This window comes from Suncus etruscus, chromosome 7 (genome assembly GCF_024139225.1).
Source record: "Suncus etruscus isolate mSunEtr1 chromosome 7, mSunEtr1.pri.cur, whole genome shotgun sequence".
NCBI lineage: Eukaryota > Metazoa > Chordata > Mammalia > Eulipotyphla > Soricidae > Suncus > Suncus etruscus.
The window spans coordinates 119,268,162-119,288,115 of NC_064854.1; the positions used below are offsets into that span (position 1 = coordinate 119,268,162).

General features: G+C 41.0%; 1 protein-coding gene across 1 annotated transcript in view; it reads left to right on the forward strand.

Moving 5' to 3' along the window:
• Window positions 1–440: 440 nt before the first annotated feature.
• Window positions 441–19,954, forward strand: part of CCR9 (C-C motif chemokine receptor 9) — a 30,880-nt gene continuing 11,366 nt past the window's right edge. The window contains exon 1 of the mRNA XM_049777681.1: window positions 441–603. Within this exon, the coding sequence (XP_049633638.1) occupies window positions 441–603 (163 nt within the window). The remainder of the gene's footprint in view (window positions 604–19,954) is intronic.

Consider the following 19,954-nt stretch of genomic DNA (forward strand, 5'->3'; position numbering starts at 1 on the left):
GTGGTCAGTGAAGGTAGCCTGCAAAATTTCTATCCTCTTGATTTTATGGAGGTTTGTTTTATGTGCCAGCATGTAGTCTATCCTGGAGAATGACCCATGTACATTGGAGAAGAATGTGTATCCAGATTTTTGTGGATGCAGTGTCCTATATATGTATATATATCTATATATCATCTATATATACATATATATGTGTATATATATATATATACACATATATACGGGGCCTCTTTTTCCTTTTCTCTTTTCAGGACTAGAATATTTTTGTTGGTTTTCAGTCTGGTTGAATGGTCTATTTCTTAAGTTATCAAAGTTCTCTAAGTTAAAAAAAATGAAGTCTTTCAGAATATAATGCCATACATAGTGATTTGGCTTAGACTTCAGTTGATTGGATATTGACCATTTATTCCTGAACCCTGCATACCACATACGAAACAAACATGGTTTCCTACACCAGCACCAGGAACATAACTTTTTCCAAGGAAAGCCCTGCTACAGCCGTGGCACTGACTTACTTCGAAGATAATTTTTATGTCACCCTGACAACTGGGCAGCAGCAACAGTCTGCTTTTAGGAAAAAACTCTTTGCAATGCTACCTGATGGTGAGATGTAGCCAGAAGACACTACACACCAACCATACTTCAGCATAAGACCTGTACAGAAATCAGGATCTATAACTACAGAAACCTGACATTAACAATTGTGATGGTGAAGATCTGATACTGGGACCACCAGAAATGACTATGGGGTTGGACAATCTAGTATGCCTGGAGCCTTGAGTTGGTCTTATGCCAAAATACTTCAGGGGTAAGACCTCCCTGTTTTTCAGGCCAAGGTTCTTTCTTTCCAATTTCTTCCATATTTTGTCATGTCTATGCAAACAACAACTGCCACACACACACACACACACACACATATTTTCTTTATAGCATATCTCCCATCTCTAAAGAAAAAAAAAGAGGGGAATGCACTAACCTTTGGCTATTATATTAATGACCTTATTGTGATGCAATAATTTTCATAAAAATAACTGCTAATTAACTCTCTTCCAAATTTTTTAAATTTTCTATTTTCTTTTTTTTTTGGGGGGGAACCACACCCATTTGATGCTCAGGGGTTACTCCTGGCTGAGCGCTCAGAAATTGCCTCTGGCTTGGGGGGACCATATGGGACACCGGGGGATCGAACTGTGGTCCTTCCTTGGCTAGTGCTTGCAAGGCAGACACCTTACCTCTAGCGCCACCTCACCGGCCCCTTCTATTTTCTTTATATTTTTAATAACTTCGCTTTCTGTCACCCTGAAACAAATGTATTATATGATCAGTTACGTAACTATGCGATACATATTATTTAAATAAATTTTAAAAAAAGAATATAATGCCATGTAGTATTGGTGGAATGACAGACATTAAGAATGTCCAGAAATAAAACTATTTAGGTAGTCCTTAGATCTCTGACAATCAAGTTAGGGTAATTCATGCAAAAAAGACAGTCCCTTTAACCTAAGACAGGACATCCACAGACAAACAGTGAATCTAGACACAATGTGAGAAATTTAAAAAACATTAATTCAAATGAATCACAGAACTAAATGTGAAGCATGAAACTAAATACCTCTTAGAGGAGAACCCTAGAGAAAATATAGATGATTTTCAATATTGGGAGGCCTTTCTACATAAAGTTATGAAAGAAAAGTCAAAGAAAGTAAAGAAGACTTCATTCTAGTGGAAAGCTTCTGTTTGTCAAAAGAACTAGAAGACAAACCACAAACTAGTAGAAAATATCTTCAAGAGATATATCTGATAAAGAACTGGTGACTCAAGATATACAGAGAAACCATAAAGTCAACCAAAATGAAGTAATAAGCCCTATTAAAAACGGGTGAAAGGCATCTCACCAAGGAAGATATATAGATAGAAAACACCATATAGAAAACTTCTCTACATTATATGCCATCATCATAAAAAGCAAATTTTAAACACAGAAAGATACCCCAAGATCCCAAATCTAGAACATGCTTTAGGATGTGGAGTAACCAAAATTTTCTCTATGGCTGGCCTAGATTGATGCAACCATGTTCAAACCAGGTTCAAATCCTTACATGTTCAGCATGCTTTTACCAGACATTCCACAATCTCACCCTTTGATATTTACTAAAGGATTTAGAGTCATAAGTCCAGATAAAAACTTGTATGTAGGTGGGTGCAGGAGGTCACCGACTAGGGCGGGTGGAAAGCAGCCATTCTAGGGAACCTTGAACTCCCAGAACAGGCCAGAGTGGGTGCAGGAGGTCGTCGACTAGGGCGGGTGGAAAGCGGCCATTTTAGGGAACCTTGAACTCCTGGAACAGGCCAGAGTGAATGCAGGAGGTCGCCAACTGGAGCAAGTGGAAAGCGGCCATTCTAGGGAACCTTGAGCTCCGAACAGGCCAGAGTGGGTGCAGGAGGTTGCTGACTAGGGTGGGTGGAAAGCAGCCATTCTAAGGAACCTTGAGCTCCCAGAACAGGCCAGAGTGGGTGCAGGATGTCGCCAACTAGGGCGGATGGAAAGCGGCCATTCAAGGGAACAAGGACAGGCCAGAGAGTGAACCTGCACTGTCTAGCTTGAAGGGAATGGTGATTGGTCAGGCTGGACTGAGGACGAGGGTCCAAAACTCAGCGACATCACCCAACATACTCACGTAGAGACACATCCCGAGAAGAGACCCAGCCCCACACCACAGGTGGCAAAAGCGGGCTAAAACCTGAAGGCACTGCACTCTAAGCCAAGCCAATAAATGCAAAGAAAGATGGGTAAACCAAGAAAAACATTAACAACAGGAGAGATGGAGAGAAATCAGAACAAGTTCCCAAGTTCACCAAGACGAGCAGACCCAAGAGAGGAAGACCTAAAAGCAGCCATGAGAATAGAATTCCAAGCCATGCTAGAAGAAATGAAAGACATACTGGCCAGAGACTACACTAAATCAATAGATGAACAAATGAACCGATTTAAACAAGAAATCCTATAAAATATGAAAGACTCCATACAAACAAAATTAAATGAAATATGTAAAACCGTAGAAAGCCAGAAGAGCAGAATCGCACAGCTCGAGAATCACATAGAAAACTCAAAGATAAACTGCAATCAAAAGACAACATAAAAGCCAACAAAGAAATAGAAGAAAAAGCACTGGAAGTAAAAGTCCAGTATTTAATTAACAAAGACAAAAGAAACTATCTAAGAATTGTAGGTATACCAGAAGTGGAGGAAACAGGGAAAGGGGAAGAATAATTAGTCAGGGAGATAATAGTGGGAAATTTTCCCACCCTCTCTGAAAAGACACATCTGAGCAAATCCAGGAGGTTAAAAGAGTCCCCAACAAAATAGACCCTAACAAACCAACTCCAAGACACATAATAATTCAAATGGTAAGAAACAAAGAGAAAGGCGACCTACTTAAAGCAATAAGGGAGAAAAAAACCCTCACATACAAAGGAAGGAACATTAGAATCAAACCAGATCTCCCATATGAAATACTTCAAGCAAGAAGACAGTGGAATGACATATTTAAACAACTGAATGAAAGAAATTTTCAACCTAGAGTCCACTATCCAATGAAACTCTCGTTCATATGGGAGGGAAGACTAAAGTCATTCTCAAACAAAAATGAACTTGCACTATTTGTGCAAACAAAACCGACCCTAAATCACCTACTCAGAGACTAATTATACAATCCAAATCCCCGATTGTAACAACCACCCTAAACAACACAACCGCACAACAGCGCTTTCTGTCAATAATCTCATTAAATGTTAATGGATTAAACTCTCCCATTAAAAGACACATAATAGAGAACTGGATTAGAAAACATAAACCAAATTTTTGCTGCCTACAAGAAACACACCTACAAGTACAAGATAGGCACAGGCTTAGAATAAAATGCAAATCAATTATCCAGGCCAATGGAAATAAAAAAAAAAAAACAGGGACGGCCATTCTTATATCAGACCAAATTGCATTCAACCTCAAAAAAGTGATCAGAGACAAAGAGGGTCACTACTTACTAATCAGGGGAACACTAGACCAAGAAGTGCTAACGCTGGTTAACATCTACGCACCTAATGCAGAGCCAGCAAAATATGTATGGCAATTGCTTGCAAACTGGAGAAACACATGAAGGGAAATGTGATAGTAGTGGGAGACCTTAATACTCCACTATCACCACTGGTCAGATCCACCAGACAGAAAACTAACAAAGAAATAAGAACCCTAAATGAAAAATTAGAAGAACTAGGGCTCATAGACTTATATAGGGCCCTCCACCCCCAGAAAACAGAATACACATTCTTCTCAAGTCCACATGGAACCTTCTCCAGAATAGACCATGCCTTAGGAAAGAAATCTAACCTGCATAAAATCACAAAGGTAAGGATCCTTAGAAGCACTCTGTCAGATCACTATGCAATAGAAGTCAAAATTGACTGTAAAAAGAAACAATGGAGAAAATCCAATACCTGAAGATTAAACAACATGCTGCTCAAAAACAGCTGGATCAAAGAGATACTCAAGGAAGAAATAAAAATATTCCTTGAGACAAACGACAATGAAGAAACAACTTGTCAAAACTTGTGTGACACAGCAAAAGCAGTAATCAGGGGGAAACTCATAGCAATACAATTCTATGTCAGGAAAGAGGAAAACGACAAAATTAGCAGCTTAAAGGACCATCTTAAGGAGCTGGAACAACAGCAACAAAGAAACCCAAACACAACCAAAAGACACAAAATAATAAAATCCAGAGCAGAAATAAACAACATAGAAACTAAGAAAACAATACAGAAAATCAATGAGACCAGGAGTTGGTTTTTTGAAAGAATAAACAAGATAGACAAACCACTGGCAAGACTCACCAAAAAAAAAAAAAAAAAAAAAAAAAAAAAGAGGGAAAACACACAAATAAGCAGGATCACAAATGAAAGGGGAGAGATTACAACAGAACCCCAAGAAATCCAACACATCATGAGGACATATTATGAACAACTATACTTAGTTAGGCTAGAGAACCCAGAAGAAAGTGATAGATTCTTGGAAAAATACCAGCTTCCAAGACTAGAAAAGGAGGACTTAGAAAGCCTAAACAGGCCAATCACATCGGAGGAAATTGAAACAGTAATTAAGAAACTCCCCAAGAACAAAAGTCCAGGCCCAGATGGTTTTACAGGTGAATTCTATCAAACATTCCAAGAAGAATTACTTCCACTGATCCACAGGCTCTTCCAAACCATTGAAAAGACAGAAATCCTCCCCAATTCCTTTTATGAGGCCAATATCACTCTGATTCCCAAAGAGGGCAAAGATACCACCAAGAAAGAAAACTACAGATCAATCTCCCTAATGAACATAGACGCAAAAATACTCAACAAAATCTTAGCGAACCAAATCCAGCACTACATCAAAAAGATTATACACCATGACCAAGTGGGTTTCATCCCAGGGATGTAAGGCTGGTTCAACATATGCAAAACAATCAACATCAGACACCACATCAATAATAAAAAAAGACAAAAACCACATGATCATATCAATCGATGCAGAGAAGGCATTTGACAAAATTCAAGACCCATTCATGTTGAAAACACTAAGCAAAATAGGTCTGGAAGGAACCTTTCTCAAGATGGTTACAGCTATCTATGAAAAGCCCACAGCTAACATTATCCTTAATGGTGAAAAACTGAAAGCATTCCCACTAAGGTCAGGAACTAGGCAAGGATGTCCACTCTCTCCACTCTTATTCAACATAGTCTTAGAAGTCCTAGCAATAGCAATTAGACAAGAGAAGAAAATCAAAGGAATTCAAATAGGAAAAGAAGAATTAAAACTATCTCTTTTTGCAGATGACATGATGATATACATGGAAAACCCTAAAGAGTCCACAGTAAAACTCCTAGAAACAATAAATCAATACAGCAAAGTGGCTGGTAACAAAGTCAGTACACAAAAGACAGTAGCATTCCTCTATACAAATAACGAAGTAGAAGAAAGAGATTAAGAATACAACTCCATTTAAAATATTATCAAAAAACATCAAGTACCTAGGAATCAACCTTACCAGGGAAGGGAAGGACTTATACCTGGCAAACTTCAAAACACTTCAGAAAGAAATTGAAGAATTGGGAAATGGAAGAACATCCCATGCTCATGGGTAGGTAGAATCAACATAGTCAAAATGACCATCCTACCCAAACTCCTATATAGATTTAACGCAATTTCCATCCAAATTCAGACATCATTCTTTAAAGACTTAGAACAATCAATCATAAAATTTATCTGGAACCACAAAAGACCAAGGATAGCCAAACAAAAACTAAAATACAGGAAGCTGGGTGGCATCTCCTTACTTAACCTGAAACTATACTATAAAGCCATAGTGATCAGAACAGCATGGTACTGGTACAAAGACAGAGCCTCAGACCATTGGGTTAGAACAGAATTTCTAAGCCCCCAGATATACAGTCAACTGATATTTGACAAAAGAGCCAAGAACTTGAAATGGGACAAAGAAAGTCTTTTTAACAAATGGTGTTGGTACAACTGGAAAACCACATGTAAGAAATTCAAAATTGACCCATACCTCACTCCTTATACAAAAATTAACTCAAAATGGATCAAAGACCTCGAAATTAGACCCGAATCTATAAAGTTTATAGAGAAGAGAAAGGTAGAACACTCGAAGATCTACATATCAAAAAGGTCTTCGAGGATGGAGCACCAATGGCAAGAACTTTAACGTCAAAGATAAACAAATGGGACTACATCAAACTAAAAAGCTTCTGCATGGCAAAAGAAACCCTACTTAACACAAGAAGACAGTTAACTGACTGGGAAAAAATATTTTCACCATCATATCAGATAAAGGGCTGATATCTAGAATATACAAAACACTCAGAAAGCTGAGCCCCCACAAACCAAATAAAGCCATAAAAAATGGGAAGATGAAATGAATAGACAGTTCTCTGAGGAAGACCAAAAGATGGCCAACAAACACATGAAAACATGCTCACCTTCACTCATCATTAGGGAAATCCAAATAAAGACAACAATGAGGTACCACCTTACACCAGTGAGGATGGCTCACATCAAAAATAATAAAACAATCTATGTTGGCGGGGATGCGGCATGAAAGGCACTCTCATCCACTGCTGGTGGGAATGTCCTCTAGTCCAACACCTATGGAGAACAGTCTGGAGAGTGATCAAAGAACTCAGAATTGAGCTACCATTTGACCCAGAAATTGCTCTCCTAGGTATCTACCCCCAAGTTGGAAGGACACTCATTCCAAAGTATGTGTGCACCCCACTATTTATCGCAGCACTCAGTATAATAGCCAAGTCTTGGAACCAACCTCGATGTCCAACAACAGATGAATGGATCATTAAGATGTGGTATCTATACACAATGGAATACTACATGGCAGTCAGAAATGATACAATCACAGACTTTGCAGCAACGTGGATGGGCCTAGAACATATGTTAAATGAAGTAAGCCAGAAAATGAGAGATAAACACAGAATGATAGCACTATTCTGAAGCACCTAGAACATACATCTGATATACAACTAATACTCAACAATCAACAGGGTTTAACAGGGTAGAAACCCCAAACACTGTAACAGTCAACATATACCGGAGAGCAGTGCCCAAAACACATAAAAGAGGAACAACACAAACTCTTGACTACACACTATACCACAAAAAAACCAGCAACAGCAGCATAGAAAAACCAGGTAAGTAATCAGCTTTCTACTACAAAGGTCCATAATAAGCCTTTAGGCATCTTATACAGGATTACAGGCAAAGGATACCATGGGAAACAACTGACTCCAATGGAAGCATGCCATAAAAATATGTTTTAATGCCTTAATCTTTCTATATTTAAAATAACCTCTCAGCTTTTCTGTCTACAGGCGTTCTTGGATACAAAGTGTGGACAAACTAAGATTGCATCTCGGGGCTCAATCACACGAGATACCATACCCAGCTTGCACTACGAGAATGTCCCGATAAAACTCTTTAACATTTCCTTTATCCCTAGGTAATACCTTCATTTAGGACTTGAAGCACGTGACCACCCAAACCACCGAAGCAGCAACTGTGACCTATAGACTTATACTACAGGCCCTACTCATCGAACACACTCAAACAATCTAGCATTCCCTCACTCTTTTCTCTACTCTTCTCACTACTGTTTTTTTCTCTTTTTTTCTTTTTCTCTCCTTTTCTTTTTAATTTATTTTCTCTTTTCTTTCCTGCCCCTTTCATATACTTTCCCCTTTCACCCCTTTGAAAATTCGACTATCCCTTCACCCCACAATCCCATCCAGATTCCCCACATTAAAACTCTTCACCCTCAGTTCCTATTCCATTAGGCATCAAGAATGACCTCCTTCCCCAGAGAACCAGTACCCAGTGCCCAAGCTAAGGGACAACCAGTCAAACCCACATCTCACCCCCTACAAGAAAAGGCAACCAACTCCCCTGCTGACTCATGCTGTGTGGTCTTTCTTACCAACCTTTCCTAACGTGGACTGTTACTTGAAACCGGACTTAGCTCTACAAGTATCCCCCAATGCATGAACTCTTCCCAAGTCCTCCCTACCACAAATCTTTTGCCAATCTCAAGAAGGTCAGGTTGGGAGATGGAAAGGTGCCTGGGAACCCACACACCACAAGAAAATCTCAAAAGACAATGGGGAAACCTATACTACCATTATAAGTATAAGACCTGTATTACACTACCTCTTTACCTGCTTTTCCCCAAACGCAAGATACTTTCTTGCATCACCTTGTTCCTTTAATTAATTTTTTACTTCATTTCTTAAAAATCTTTTTTCTTGTCATATATATGTGAGCACATATTTTTTTGTTTCTATTTTTATCTTTTTTGGGTGTGTGACACGTTTTTGTTTTCTTCTCTCTCCACCCTCAAATGCACTGGCAATATAATGTAGCACCATTTCTCCCTGCAAAGGCACACTAAAAAAAGGGAAAAATCTCATGTATAAAAACGATCTATTATTTATTAGGAATAATAACTCATACTTGTTTACAATATAGGGGTATATCCCACCTTGAAAATATGTCACGTGGACCCAACTTAGACCCCAGGTGATTAGACATCAACTGTCCAGCCTTGAACCCTGGACCACAGACATAGAAACGACACACTTCTTCACAACAGCCACAGGAAACAAATCGCAACCAGGACATCCTTAACAGTGCTCGGACAACAAGTGCCAGCCCTAATATGATACCCTGACAACTAGGAAAATGGGAACAACTTGACCTAAGAGCAAGTTATCCTACCTCACCAGCTAACGATAAGACAAAATCAAAAGACTTGAGACTTGTCACCCTTTGGTCTGTCCAAATGCCAAGATTGTGATTTACAGATGACTGGCTGACAGAACCATAACCAGACTGTATGTATCCTGGGACCAATAAAAAAGCCCTAGTCTAGGGTGTGAGCTACGACCTGCACAACAACTATGATCCCTAGTTCCAGAGGTCTGTCTGAGACTATTGCAACGGAAGGGGACCTCTGAAAACATAACGGAAGACGCTATCCCAGGCCCCTTCCTAGGATCAGCGCAAAGACCGGGACCGCCAACCACAGAAGACGGATTAAAATGACACTGAGGGAACAGAACTTCTAGACCCACAAAGAAAGACATAATCATAAGTTCAACTCCTTGACTCGTGCAGATACCGAGACCTCTAGATACAGAGGTCTGATGTTATCACTCAGGACAGAGCAGAAGTCTTCCATACACCACAAAAGCACCAAGGGGAGAGTAAATGAACCTGAAAGGAGTCTATAGTTAATCCCATGACAATATACTTCAAGGGTGGAAAAACCCTGTATCTCTTAGGCAAAGGAAATTCCTTTTCGAATGACCCCAATCTTTACTGTGCATCTGCAGGAGGGGAAAAAAAAAGCACAAAACAATTTTTTTATTATTACTTACCTATTTTTTGTTAATTGCTTTGTTGTGGTTTGGCTATTGAAGTGGATGTCTCCATTTATATTTATTTATTTATTTTCTTATTTTTTTTTCTTATGTGCTCTGCCACATTTTTTTTTATCTCAATACCATGGCTTTTATATGGTGCTTACCCTTTTGTTTTGTTTTGTTTTGTTTTTTTTGGAATGTTCACTGGATATTTTATTTGACAGTTTTTTATGTACTGTTGTGGTGTTTCACCTTCTTTTTCCCCTTCGTCTCTCAAACCAAGGATGAAAGCCTCTAGAAGGACTCCGCCCATTTCCGGAGTATCTGATTCTTTTTTTCTTTTTTTTCTCCAGGTCATTACTTTTCTCTTCTTCAAACAAAACCGCATAACTTGAACTATCTAGTCTCGCCTCCCAATTGGGGTAGGGGAATAAGGCAGATACCAAGACCAAATAGGTGTAAGACCACTAAGTAGTAAGCTAGGCACAGAGGGGACCACTTATTCTAGCAGCCCCGGGAGTAAGGGAAGAGGTTATGGGAAGGAAGGGAACGGAGGTGGAGGGAGGACAATTCGGTGATGGGAATTACCCTGATTTTATGTTAATATGTACCTAAAATATTATTGTCAATGATATGTAAGCCACTATAATTAAAATAAAAATTATATTTAATTATAAAACTTGTATGTAAATGTGGATAGCCACTTCAATTATAATTGCTCAAACCTAGATTCTCCCTAGAAGCATTGCCGCAGACGAATAGTAAATTGTGCTTCCTCCAGATAATGAAATATCATTCAATGCTAAGAAGGATGCAGATTTCACACCAGGAGGTCACTTGGAAGAAAGTTAGGTATTAAGTAAATGAAGCTAATATGAAGAGACTACTTGCTCTGAGTCCAACAATCGGGTCCTCTGGAAAAGGCAAAACACTTTTTTGGAGGAAGATAAAGGATGAATGATTGCCAGGGGTGAAATGGGCAGTTGTTAGATATGTAGGAAAGAGAAAGACAGCAAACATGGTATTTAGAGCATGAACCCACTTTGAATTACATTGTATGGAGGAGAAATGTCATCAAACAGTCATCCAAGACACAGGAACACTCAGGTACATAAGGAATGTTGGTGATAATTATGTGTCTGTGTACATTAGTTGATTAAAACAAATTTAGTTGCTTCTTCAATTGCTAGTGAATGTGTGGGAGGTTGTGTCTGTGAGATCTGCTTTCTATGCCTTCTTATCGGCTTCACTGCATCTAAAACCCTTCTAAAAATTAAAGACAGTCAATAAAAGAACCCTCAGTACTTCTCAATGTAGAACTGTCATTTTATTACAAAGCTTCCCCCCAGAAGTTTTTGTCCTCACTCCCTGTGCACCAGGACAGAGGGTGGAGAAATATGAATGCTGTGAACTCTTATATCTCCTTAGAGAAGAAGAGGAAGAAGAGATAATGATAGACATTCGGAGGCTGTAGTAGCCTTTGTCATATACAACCTGCTCTGAGGACTCTCTAAAATGACCACCTGGTTCTGCTCTAGAGGAGTTCAAGCTCCTGGGGATGTCTGCAGAGAAACCACCAAGTTTTGCTGTTTTCCATGAAGTTCACCCCAATGCAGCCCTGTTGTGCTAGAAACGGAAACTGTGCAGCCAGAGAACTAGTACAGTGGGTAAGGTGCTTACCTTGCATGTGCCTGGCCAATATTGGATCTCTGACACCCAATATAGGCCCCTGCACTTTTCAGGTGTAACTCCTAAGCATTAAGTAAGCTCTGAGCACTAATGGATGTGGCCCAAAACCATAAAAGGAAATTGGACCTTATCGTTGCCTGAATATATCTCTTCTGTTCCTTTTCATCATACTTAGCATCAGATCAAAACAATTGTCCATCTTTTTTTTATAATCTGGCCATACCTTAACTCTGTACACCAGCATATTGATTTTTATCATTCTTTAGGTTTATCCTATCATCTTTTTCCTCAGTGAGGAATTGTGGTGGGAGGGGTGTCCCTCATATTCACACTTAAGGAAACTTCTAATGTAGGTCTTAAAATTCAGCTCTTTGGAGCTGGCTACAGGGATTAACATTTAACTCTTGCATATAACTGTTTTCCACTTGATCCCAAGCAACACAAGGTTTTCTGAGCGTCACTAGATTTTGGCATCTTGGCTCTCAAGTGCCACTATGTATGATTCTGGAAGTCTCTTAGCATGGCTGAAATGTTTCATTTGGCTCATAGAGCAAAGGGCCTGGCTATAACACATCTGAGCATCTAGATTGAACCACCAACTTTATTGTACAAGTACCCTTGGGAGGAGAAATTCGCCCTTCTAGAGTGTCATTCTTTTATTCTCTTGGACATCTCCCTCATTCAGTTCTCTGCACAGCCCTGGAAGTCACTGGATATGCCCTGTTTCCTCAATTGCATCACTACTGGCACATGGGAGGCACTTTTCAATAGGTACTAAGTCAACTTATCCAATGAGGCAGCGCATCAGGGCTGATGGATGACGTTTATCATTAATAGGTAAGACAAACTGAATAGCAAATCCGCAGTTGGTTTCACGACTCAGGTGCTATAAACCCCAGGCTTTAGTAGGTGTGAATAATTTTTATTTCCACTATAAATAGCTCAGGTTCTGCAAGACCTTGGTGGCTTTGCAATGAACTCTTGACCTAAGCTTAGGCACCTTGACTTTAAGACCTCAACTATCATCTTATGCCAGGAAAAAATTTCATTGGCTGCGAAGAGCCACATTTCTTCTTATACCTTTCTATACTAAAGATCCCACATCTTTCCAGAATATCTAAAAACTTTGCACAAACCACATTCGACTTCCACTACATCCCATTTTTTGCCAGCTCCTGAGAGACACATGAACATGTCCTTCCATCCTTTTTTTCTCAATCACTCATTCCAACTAATGATATGAACTCTCACTCTTTGCCTGTCTTTCTTCCCTCATCATTTTCCTCCTCCAATTTTGTGTTACTTAACTGACCTCTGGAATGACATTCATGGTGACAACAACAACAACTACTACTACAACAACAGCAAGAGGAATAAAAATAAAACCCTACCAAGTCCTAGAAAAATACTGACTCTAAAGACTTCTGTAGCTTTAAGCCTCCTGGGAAGGTAAGACAAGTTTTTCAAGACTTCAACCCACAAGAGATGTGTACAGTGATGCCCTGATTCTTGTCTTAGGAATGAGCTGTTTTGAGGCTTTTGCTGAGTGGAGATATTAGCAGATGAAAGATGATGACATTAGCTCTTAACTGGCCACTCTGGTGGCACTAGCCATTGAAGCCATTTCCTTCAAAGGCCATCAAAGGCAACCCTCAACAGGTGTTTTGAATGACTTGCCTCAGTGATGTATGGATGGCTCAGGATAAGAGAACAAAATGATCTTTAAAATATGGAGAATTTAGTTACTGCAAAGAGAGTAAACAAGCTACAAAAAACAAAAGTGTGTTACGGGAGTTTTCTCCAACAGTGAATTAAAACTAGATGTTGCCTAAAGACCCACTTGTCTATTAAAAGAAAGAAAGAAAGAAAAGAAAGAAAGAGAAATGAAAGAAGAAAGAAAGAAGGCAAAGAAAGAAAGAAAGAAAGAAGATAAGAAAAAGAGAAAGAAAGAAAGAAAGAAAGAAAGAAAGAGAAGAAAAGAAAGAAAGAAGAAAGAAAGAGAAAGAATGAAGAGAAGAAGAAGAAAGAAAGAAAGAAGAAAGAAAGAAAGAAAGAAAGAAAAGAAGAAAGAAAGAAAGAAAGAGAAGAAAGAAAGAAAGAAAGAAAGAAGAGAAAGAGAAGAAAAAGAAAAGAAAGAAAATCCCACTTGCCCCAGGCTCCTTTGAGAAGTCACTTTCCTTAAGAGCTTTCCTTGCAGCTTCCAGACTCCCTAGGCACATGCTTCCCTCTGCTCACCAGAAGAAAGTGTTTTTGGGGGGGATGGGGAGAAGTTGAGGGAGGGTCACACTCATACTCATGTTACTTTCTGGCTCTAGACCCAGAACTTAGTCCTGGCAGGGTTTAGGAGCCATATAAGATGCTAGGGATCAAACCCAGGTTTGCTCATTCAAGGAAAATACTCTGCCTACTGTAGACCTCCAGTAGACCTCCAGTAGAAAGTGCTCTCTGTCAGCTCTCCCAGAACCTGATGCCTTCCTTGGTGTCTCTGCATCCCCTGGACCTAAGAATCACCATACAGCAGAGGACAATGTTCCACATTGGTGCCATTTCTTCCTCCTCCTCTTCAGTGAACTCTACCCACTTCCCCCAACCTCACTCAAACCATCTGGTGGCTGAACAGTATTCATTGAGGTGTTTCTTACCTGGGGGAACACCAGTTGGTGCCACCCCGTTTTCCATTCAGGGCTCTTGGGGGTGGCATGTGTGCTGCAGCTTCCTGAAGCCTTTCCTGACCACAGCAGCCACAACCCTGGGAAAAAAAACTTTGACCACTGGCCTGGCCCCCCTACCTTCCCTCCTATTTAGAGGGAAGAGGGGAAAGCCTAGAGCAGCTGGTTGAGTTATGGTGCGGCATTGCTCAGATCTCATTGTTTGGTGAACCTGTGGATGGGTGTGAGGCTTTTATGGCCCCTTTGGTACTACTGTTCCCTTGGGTTGCTGTTAATCAACCATGGCTTTCATTATGACTCTCAATCTGCATCTTTCATGCTCAATGGCCCTTTCCCATCTTAGGTAATGGATCCAACTATTCTTGGGCCACACTCTATCAATCTGAGAAGGTCTATGGGCCACTATGATAGACATCACAATCCACAAATAAGAATAAAAACGATAAATATTCTTAGAAGAATCAGCCTTTTAAAGAATACGTATATAAAGGAAATCTTGGGCATGCGCATGTTGCCTTGGTACACTGTGTCTGAGCTCATGCTGCCCATATAGTCCCTATAGAGATGTGTACTTTCATTCTTTCTTGCTTTAAAACTGGAATGTATATTAGGGCTCTCTTCACCTTTCGAGAAGCCTTTATTTTATCTTGAGTGGTTTTCTCTTTCCTTTTATCTCCCTTCCCAGAACCTCCACTTTTGGTTCTCTCAAATCATCTCAGGAGTGATCCCTGAGCACCACCAGAGTGGTCCTAAAAAATAAAAGGGGAACAAAGAACCATAGAGATTGTTATTATACATATGATGTGCTGAGTCATATCAGAATAAAACCTTTCTGTGTTCGATACCGATTTTTGTGGCCTCCCAGAACTCTGAGTTTATGCATCGTGGCCACGTATAAGGGTTTTTGGTGTAGCACTATTCAGGATGATGGGGCCTGGTTTTCTACCCACTGTAGCTCTGCTTTAGATAGCCCTATGACACTTCAGCTATTATGATGGTAGGAAACAGGAGTAGGACATAATTTCACTCAGATCTATCTAAAAGGCAAAGGGTTTGCATAGTGGTTCACAGTGCAAGGGGGTGAGCTTCCCAAATAGGCCTGTTTGAACACCTCTCAAATGTGCTCCTCCCACATGCCCCCCCAACTGACTCTCAGTAAATTTTCCATTATACCCTTTCCTGTAAGGAGCTGTGCAGTCTAGGAAAGTTTTTTTTTTTTGATAGTATCTGAAGAAAAGATGGTTTTCCCTTTGCCCAGCATCTCTTGGCTTCTTATTTCTGTTTGCAAACGACCAACTCTGCTGACTGCTAGAAGTTGTAGCTATGTCTCCCCCCACCATTCTCTGCCCCCTGGACCATCCCACCAGTAACAGCATGTTGTATCAAATAATTAAGGATTGGGCTGGATGGCGATGGATGGAGGCCTTTGTGCTTAGGCCCCAGGCCACGTGGCTTCATCCCCCATCCAGCCGGCGGGTCCCAGGCCCAGGTGAAAGGCGAAATCACTCACTCACATGCAGGCATTAGGAAGCATCATCTTTATTCATGCCCTGACCACCACAGGTGTGTGGCCTATCTCATAACCTTTCAAGCATTCGGCCATTCTTAGCCCCTGCATCTTATAATTCAGCATCCTTCCTCAGAGCCCCTCATCCCCAGGCTCCAGGGTTTATCTCCCTATTCCAAGACCCATCCCAGGAATGGGCCGGGTCTTGCAGGTAAGGTCACACCAAATATCCGGTTCCCAAGACCCCTCCCAGAAATGGGTGGGTCTCAGATAGGAACACCTAAATCCAGGGTGGAGTTACAACAGCACAGCCAGATTGACTTGGCTTCCTTTTCAAGTTGTTTATTAGATTTGGCGTTTCTTCCCAGTAGAGCTGAGCTTGCACTCTGTGCAGAACCATTCACTGCTGGTCCCAGACAGTGAATAAGTATCCCTCTGTGAACTCAGAGCCGGTGACAGCCACTCCTGAATCCTCTCACACTGTGAGTAGCATTGCCCTTCCTCTCTCACTCTCTATGTCCAAAGGCACCCGGGGCTCTCTGTTGGGTAATATTACCCTGACTTTCAACCCCAGGCTTTCACTCTGTTTGTCTCTCAGCCCTGAGGACTAGCCATTTGCTAAAAACTGCCAGAAAGGCAAAGATAAACAAACAAACAACAAAACAAGATCAGGATGCATCAGGCAAATGCCCTGTTGTAACTTTCAGGATGAGAAATGAGCCCTATTCCCTCCACCCATGCACCCATGGTGTGGGCTCCTAGTGGTCTGTCTGTGATTTTTACCATCAAGGAGGGTAAAGCAGATGCTGTGGACAAAGTAGAGTGGGGAATCTGGCCTGTGAGAAGGAAGTCTCATCTATGTCACCCTTGGACCAAGATTGCCCAGACAAAGGCTGGATTTGGGGGGTTTTCTTGATAGCTGTGGCAAATTGGAAAGGGGTGAACTTTGTCAAGAGAAATGTCATTGTGGTGGATGCAGGAGATGGAATCTTGTACTCCTAAAATCTACTGGCAGCTGGTGTAGCACCCCATTGCATATGGCATTCAAAGGGAACCCTTGCTGCTGCCACATGGAAAGCAAGATAGGAATGCACCCAGTAGCCAGATTCCCTGCCAGTCAGCAAGCACATGCTGGGTTGCTGAGAAAAATCTTAAAAGGCTTCATCTCAGAGAGTCAGCAATGGCTCACCCAGAAAGAGCTGTGGGAGAGTTTGGTTCTTCATTACTTGCATTTATTTGGGCAGGGAGATGGTTCCATGGGTTGCACGTTAGCTTTGCATGTAGGAGAGCTGGTCTACATCCCCAGCAGATAGTTCCCCCAAGAACTGCTGATTATAACCCCCAAAATCAAAACCAACCATACAAGAAACACATGTGTTTACTTTGGCGAGATTTGAGGGGAGGTACTGTGTGAAATGTCTTTGAGCTACTTTATTTGAAATGACATCAATCAATTCAGTCTCATCCTTTCAAACACATCCACTTTTCCTAGTTCCTAATGAGTTGCTGTTTTGTGTGATGTGGAAATAAGCTGCAAGAACTGGCCTCTTAAGAGCGGCTCCCCATCTCCTCTTTGCAGAGCAAACTGAGGTCAACTGCTGTTTCAGCAGCCAGACATTGAGAGTCTTTTGCTTCCAGAATCCACCTCTCTACTCTGACGCTTTCTCTTTGCACCCTTCTCCCAGGCTTACCTATGAGGAAGTTCCAGGACCAACATAGTGTCTAAGTGATAGAAAAGGGGCACCAGAGCCAGGCTTTGGGAGTAGAAGTTTAGATAGACAATACAAAGTCCCCACATTTGTTGTGTAGGGTTAAGCGACCATAAAATACAAATGTCAAAGATGCCACAGCTTCTGTATAGTGCCCTGGACAGATATCAGATCCTTCACCCTTTTTATTCTCTTTATAGTCCCACATCATTTCACCAGCTGCTCTGATCACCAGATAGGAGTGGGCGAAGCTGCCTTCCCAAGTGCACAGAGATTTTTTCTGTTGGTGACATAAAAACAGCAGAGAATTCGAAAATAACATGTAGGTAGCAAAGCGGTCCAGGCATTGCTTTTTGTTTTCAAAAGTTGCTTTCGACTTTTGAAAAACCCTAGTGCTGTTCCTTTCCTCCCCCCCCCCTCTGTCTTGTTCCTTTCCTCCCCCACTCAGGCCCCTGCACAATATTGCACTTTGTGGCTCATGTCTTTGTGGATATGTTTCCCTGAACTGAGCATATTTCTGTCCTCATGGCTGTCTCCATAGACCCTACCCTTCAAGGGATAGCAAAGATGTGACCTAATAGATTTCTTTTACTACTAGAGACATAACTTCCTTCTCTCCAGTTCCAAAACCTCTTGAAGTATTGATAGTATTTTCTGCCAAGAAATATGTGTAATAATTGAACCTGAGCTTCTTGCCCTCTCCCCTTGGGTCAGCATTGTGAGGTGCAGCCAGCATTATTCCCTGGTCTTGCTCCATGACTCCCATATGCAAAACATGCCCCCAGTTTTTTGTTCTGTGTTCTCTGCCAGTCGTGTGTGCTTCTTAGAGAACCATCTTTTCTGCAGACACTTACCAAAAAACAATTTTATTAGAGAGCACAGTTCTTTGCAGGAAAGGGGGCAAGGGAAAATTCACTGAGAGTCAGCTCAAGGGTGACTTTTAGGAGGTGTCCCAGCAGGTCTATCTGGGATATTCATCCCTAGCATGGTGGACCACTATGCAACCCCTTTTTTTTCCTGGCCCTATTATCTGACATCTAGAAATGTAGTTGTGGGGTTACTCATGCCTCTCAAGATACAAATAAGAGAAAATGTCACTTACACCATCCTCCCACCTGTCCCAGTTTAAGTGTCCTAGGCCACCTGAAACCAGAGCCACTAAAGTAGAAACCAGGCCCATCACCCTGAAATGGGGCTATACTAGAAAGTACATCGTGTTATTGTTTACTAAGTCAAACAAGTGTGTCAAGGTTTTAAATGAGCTGCGAGCTGTGAGGTTAAGCACGCACCCCTTTTCTAACTACTCTGCATTCTGCAAGTAAATGTCCAAAGCATTGTTTGAGAACCCAAGAGTAAGTTGAGCTGTCACCTTCATTTTCCAGAGAAGGATCCCATAGGGAGGTCCCAGTGCAGAAAGAAAGCAAGAACAGGGAGGGAAGGACACTTCTGATCATGGGAGGGAGCGTCCCTTTATCTCAAACTATTTTGATATTGAACCCCAGCTGTCTTTCCCAAAAGGGCAACTTGGCTTCAGTAATGAGGTTACCCTTGGCAAAAAGGGGAGAGATGTGGGGCTCCAAGGGAATCAATGTGAGGTGCTTCATTTTCAGTCTGCACAGTCTCCTGTGGGTTTCCTCCTCTTTTCCTTCTTCAGTCATTGTCAGGAAAAAAGAAGAAAATGAAGGCTAACTCGAAGACTAGGCAATTTGGGTAATAAAATGTACAAAGCATTCAGATCAATTTGGGCAATAAAATGTCCAGAGCATTCAGAGATGGAAAGGCCACCAGTGGAGACTTTGAATGGTGAGTCCAAGAAGAAATGTATTTCCATTTAATTCTTTGCTTCTCCCCAAATTTTCTATGAGCAAGGAATGCATGTATAATAAAAAGAAGCTCAATCTCTAAAGAAAAAAACTGGGTTCGTCATAGAATGCAGCATTTCTGAACCTATTACCAGGCTGTCTGATATTGAGCTGGTAGTGTCCAGGAATGCATGTGTGTGTGTGTGTGTGTGTGTGTGTGTGTGTGTGTGTGTGTGTGTGTGTGTGTGTGTGTGTACAAAAATGGCTCACAGGTGTACAGGATGCAGTAGCTCTGTGGTTTTTATCTTTATCTTTCTTTTTTAAAAATGCCAACGATCTATTTTTAGGTCAGTTCTCACAAGTTGATGCTCAGGTAAAATATTGAAATAGTTTCCCAAAGGGGGAAAATGAAAACCTCACTTTCCATTGGTCATTATTAATTATTAGTCAAGCTCCTCCAGAATGTGTCTTAGGACTGATTAATAGAGAAGGATAAATATATACATAGAGATATCCAATCAAACTAGATAGTCTTCTATACCTTATCAGTTTTAGCCTCATGATCTTGTGCTCTGCTTTTCTTCA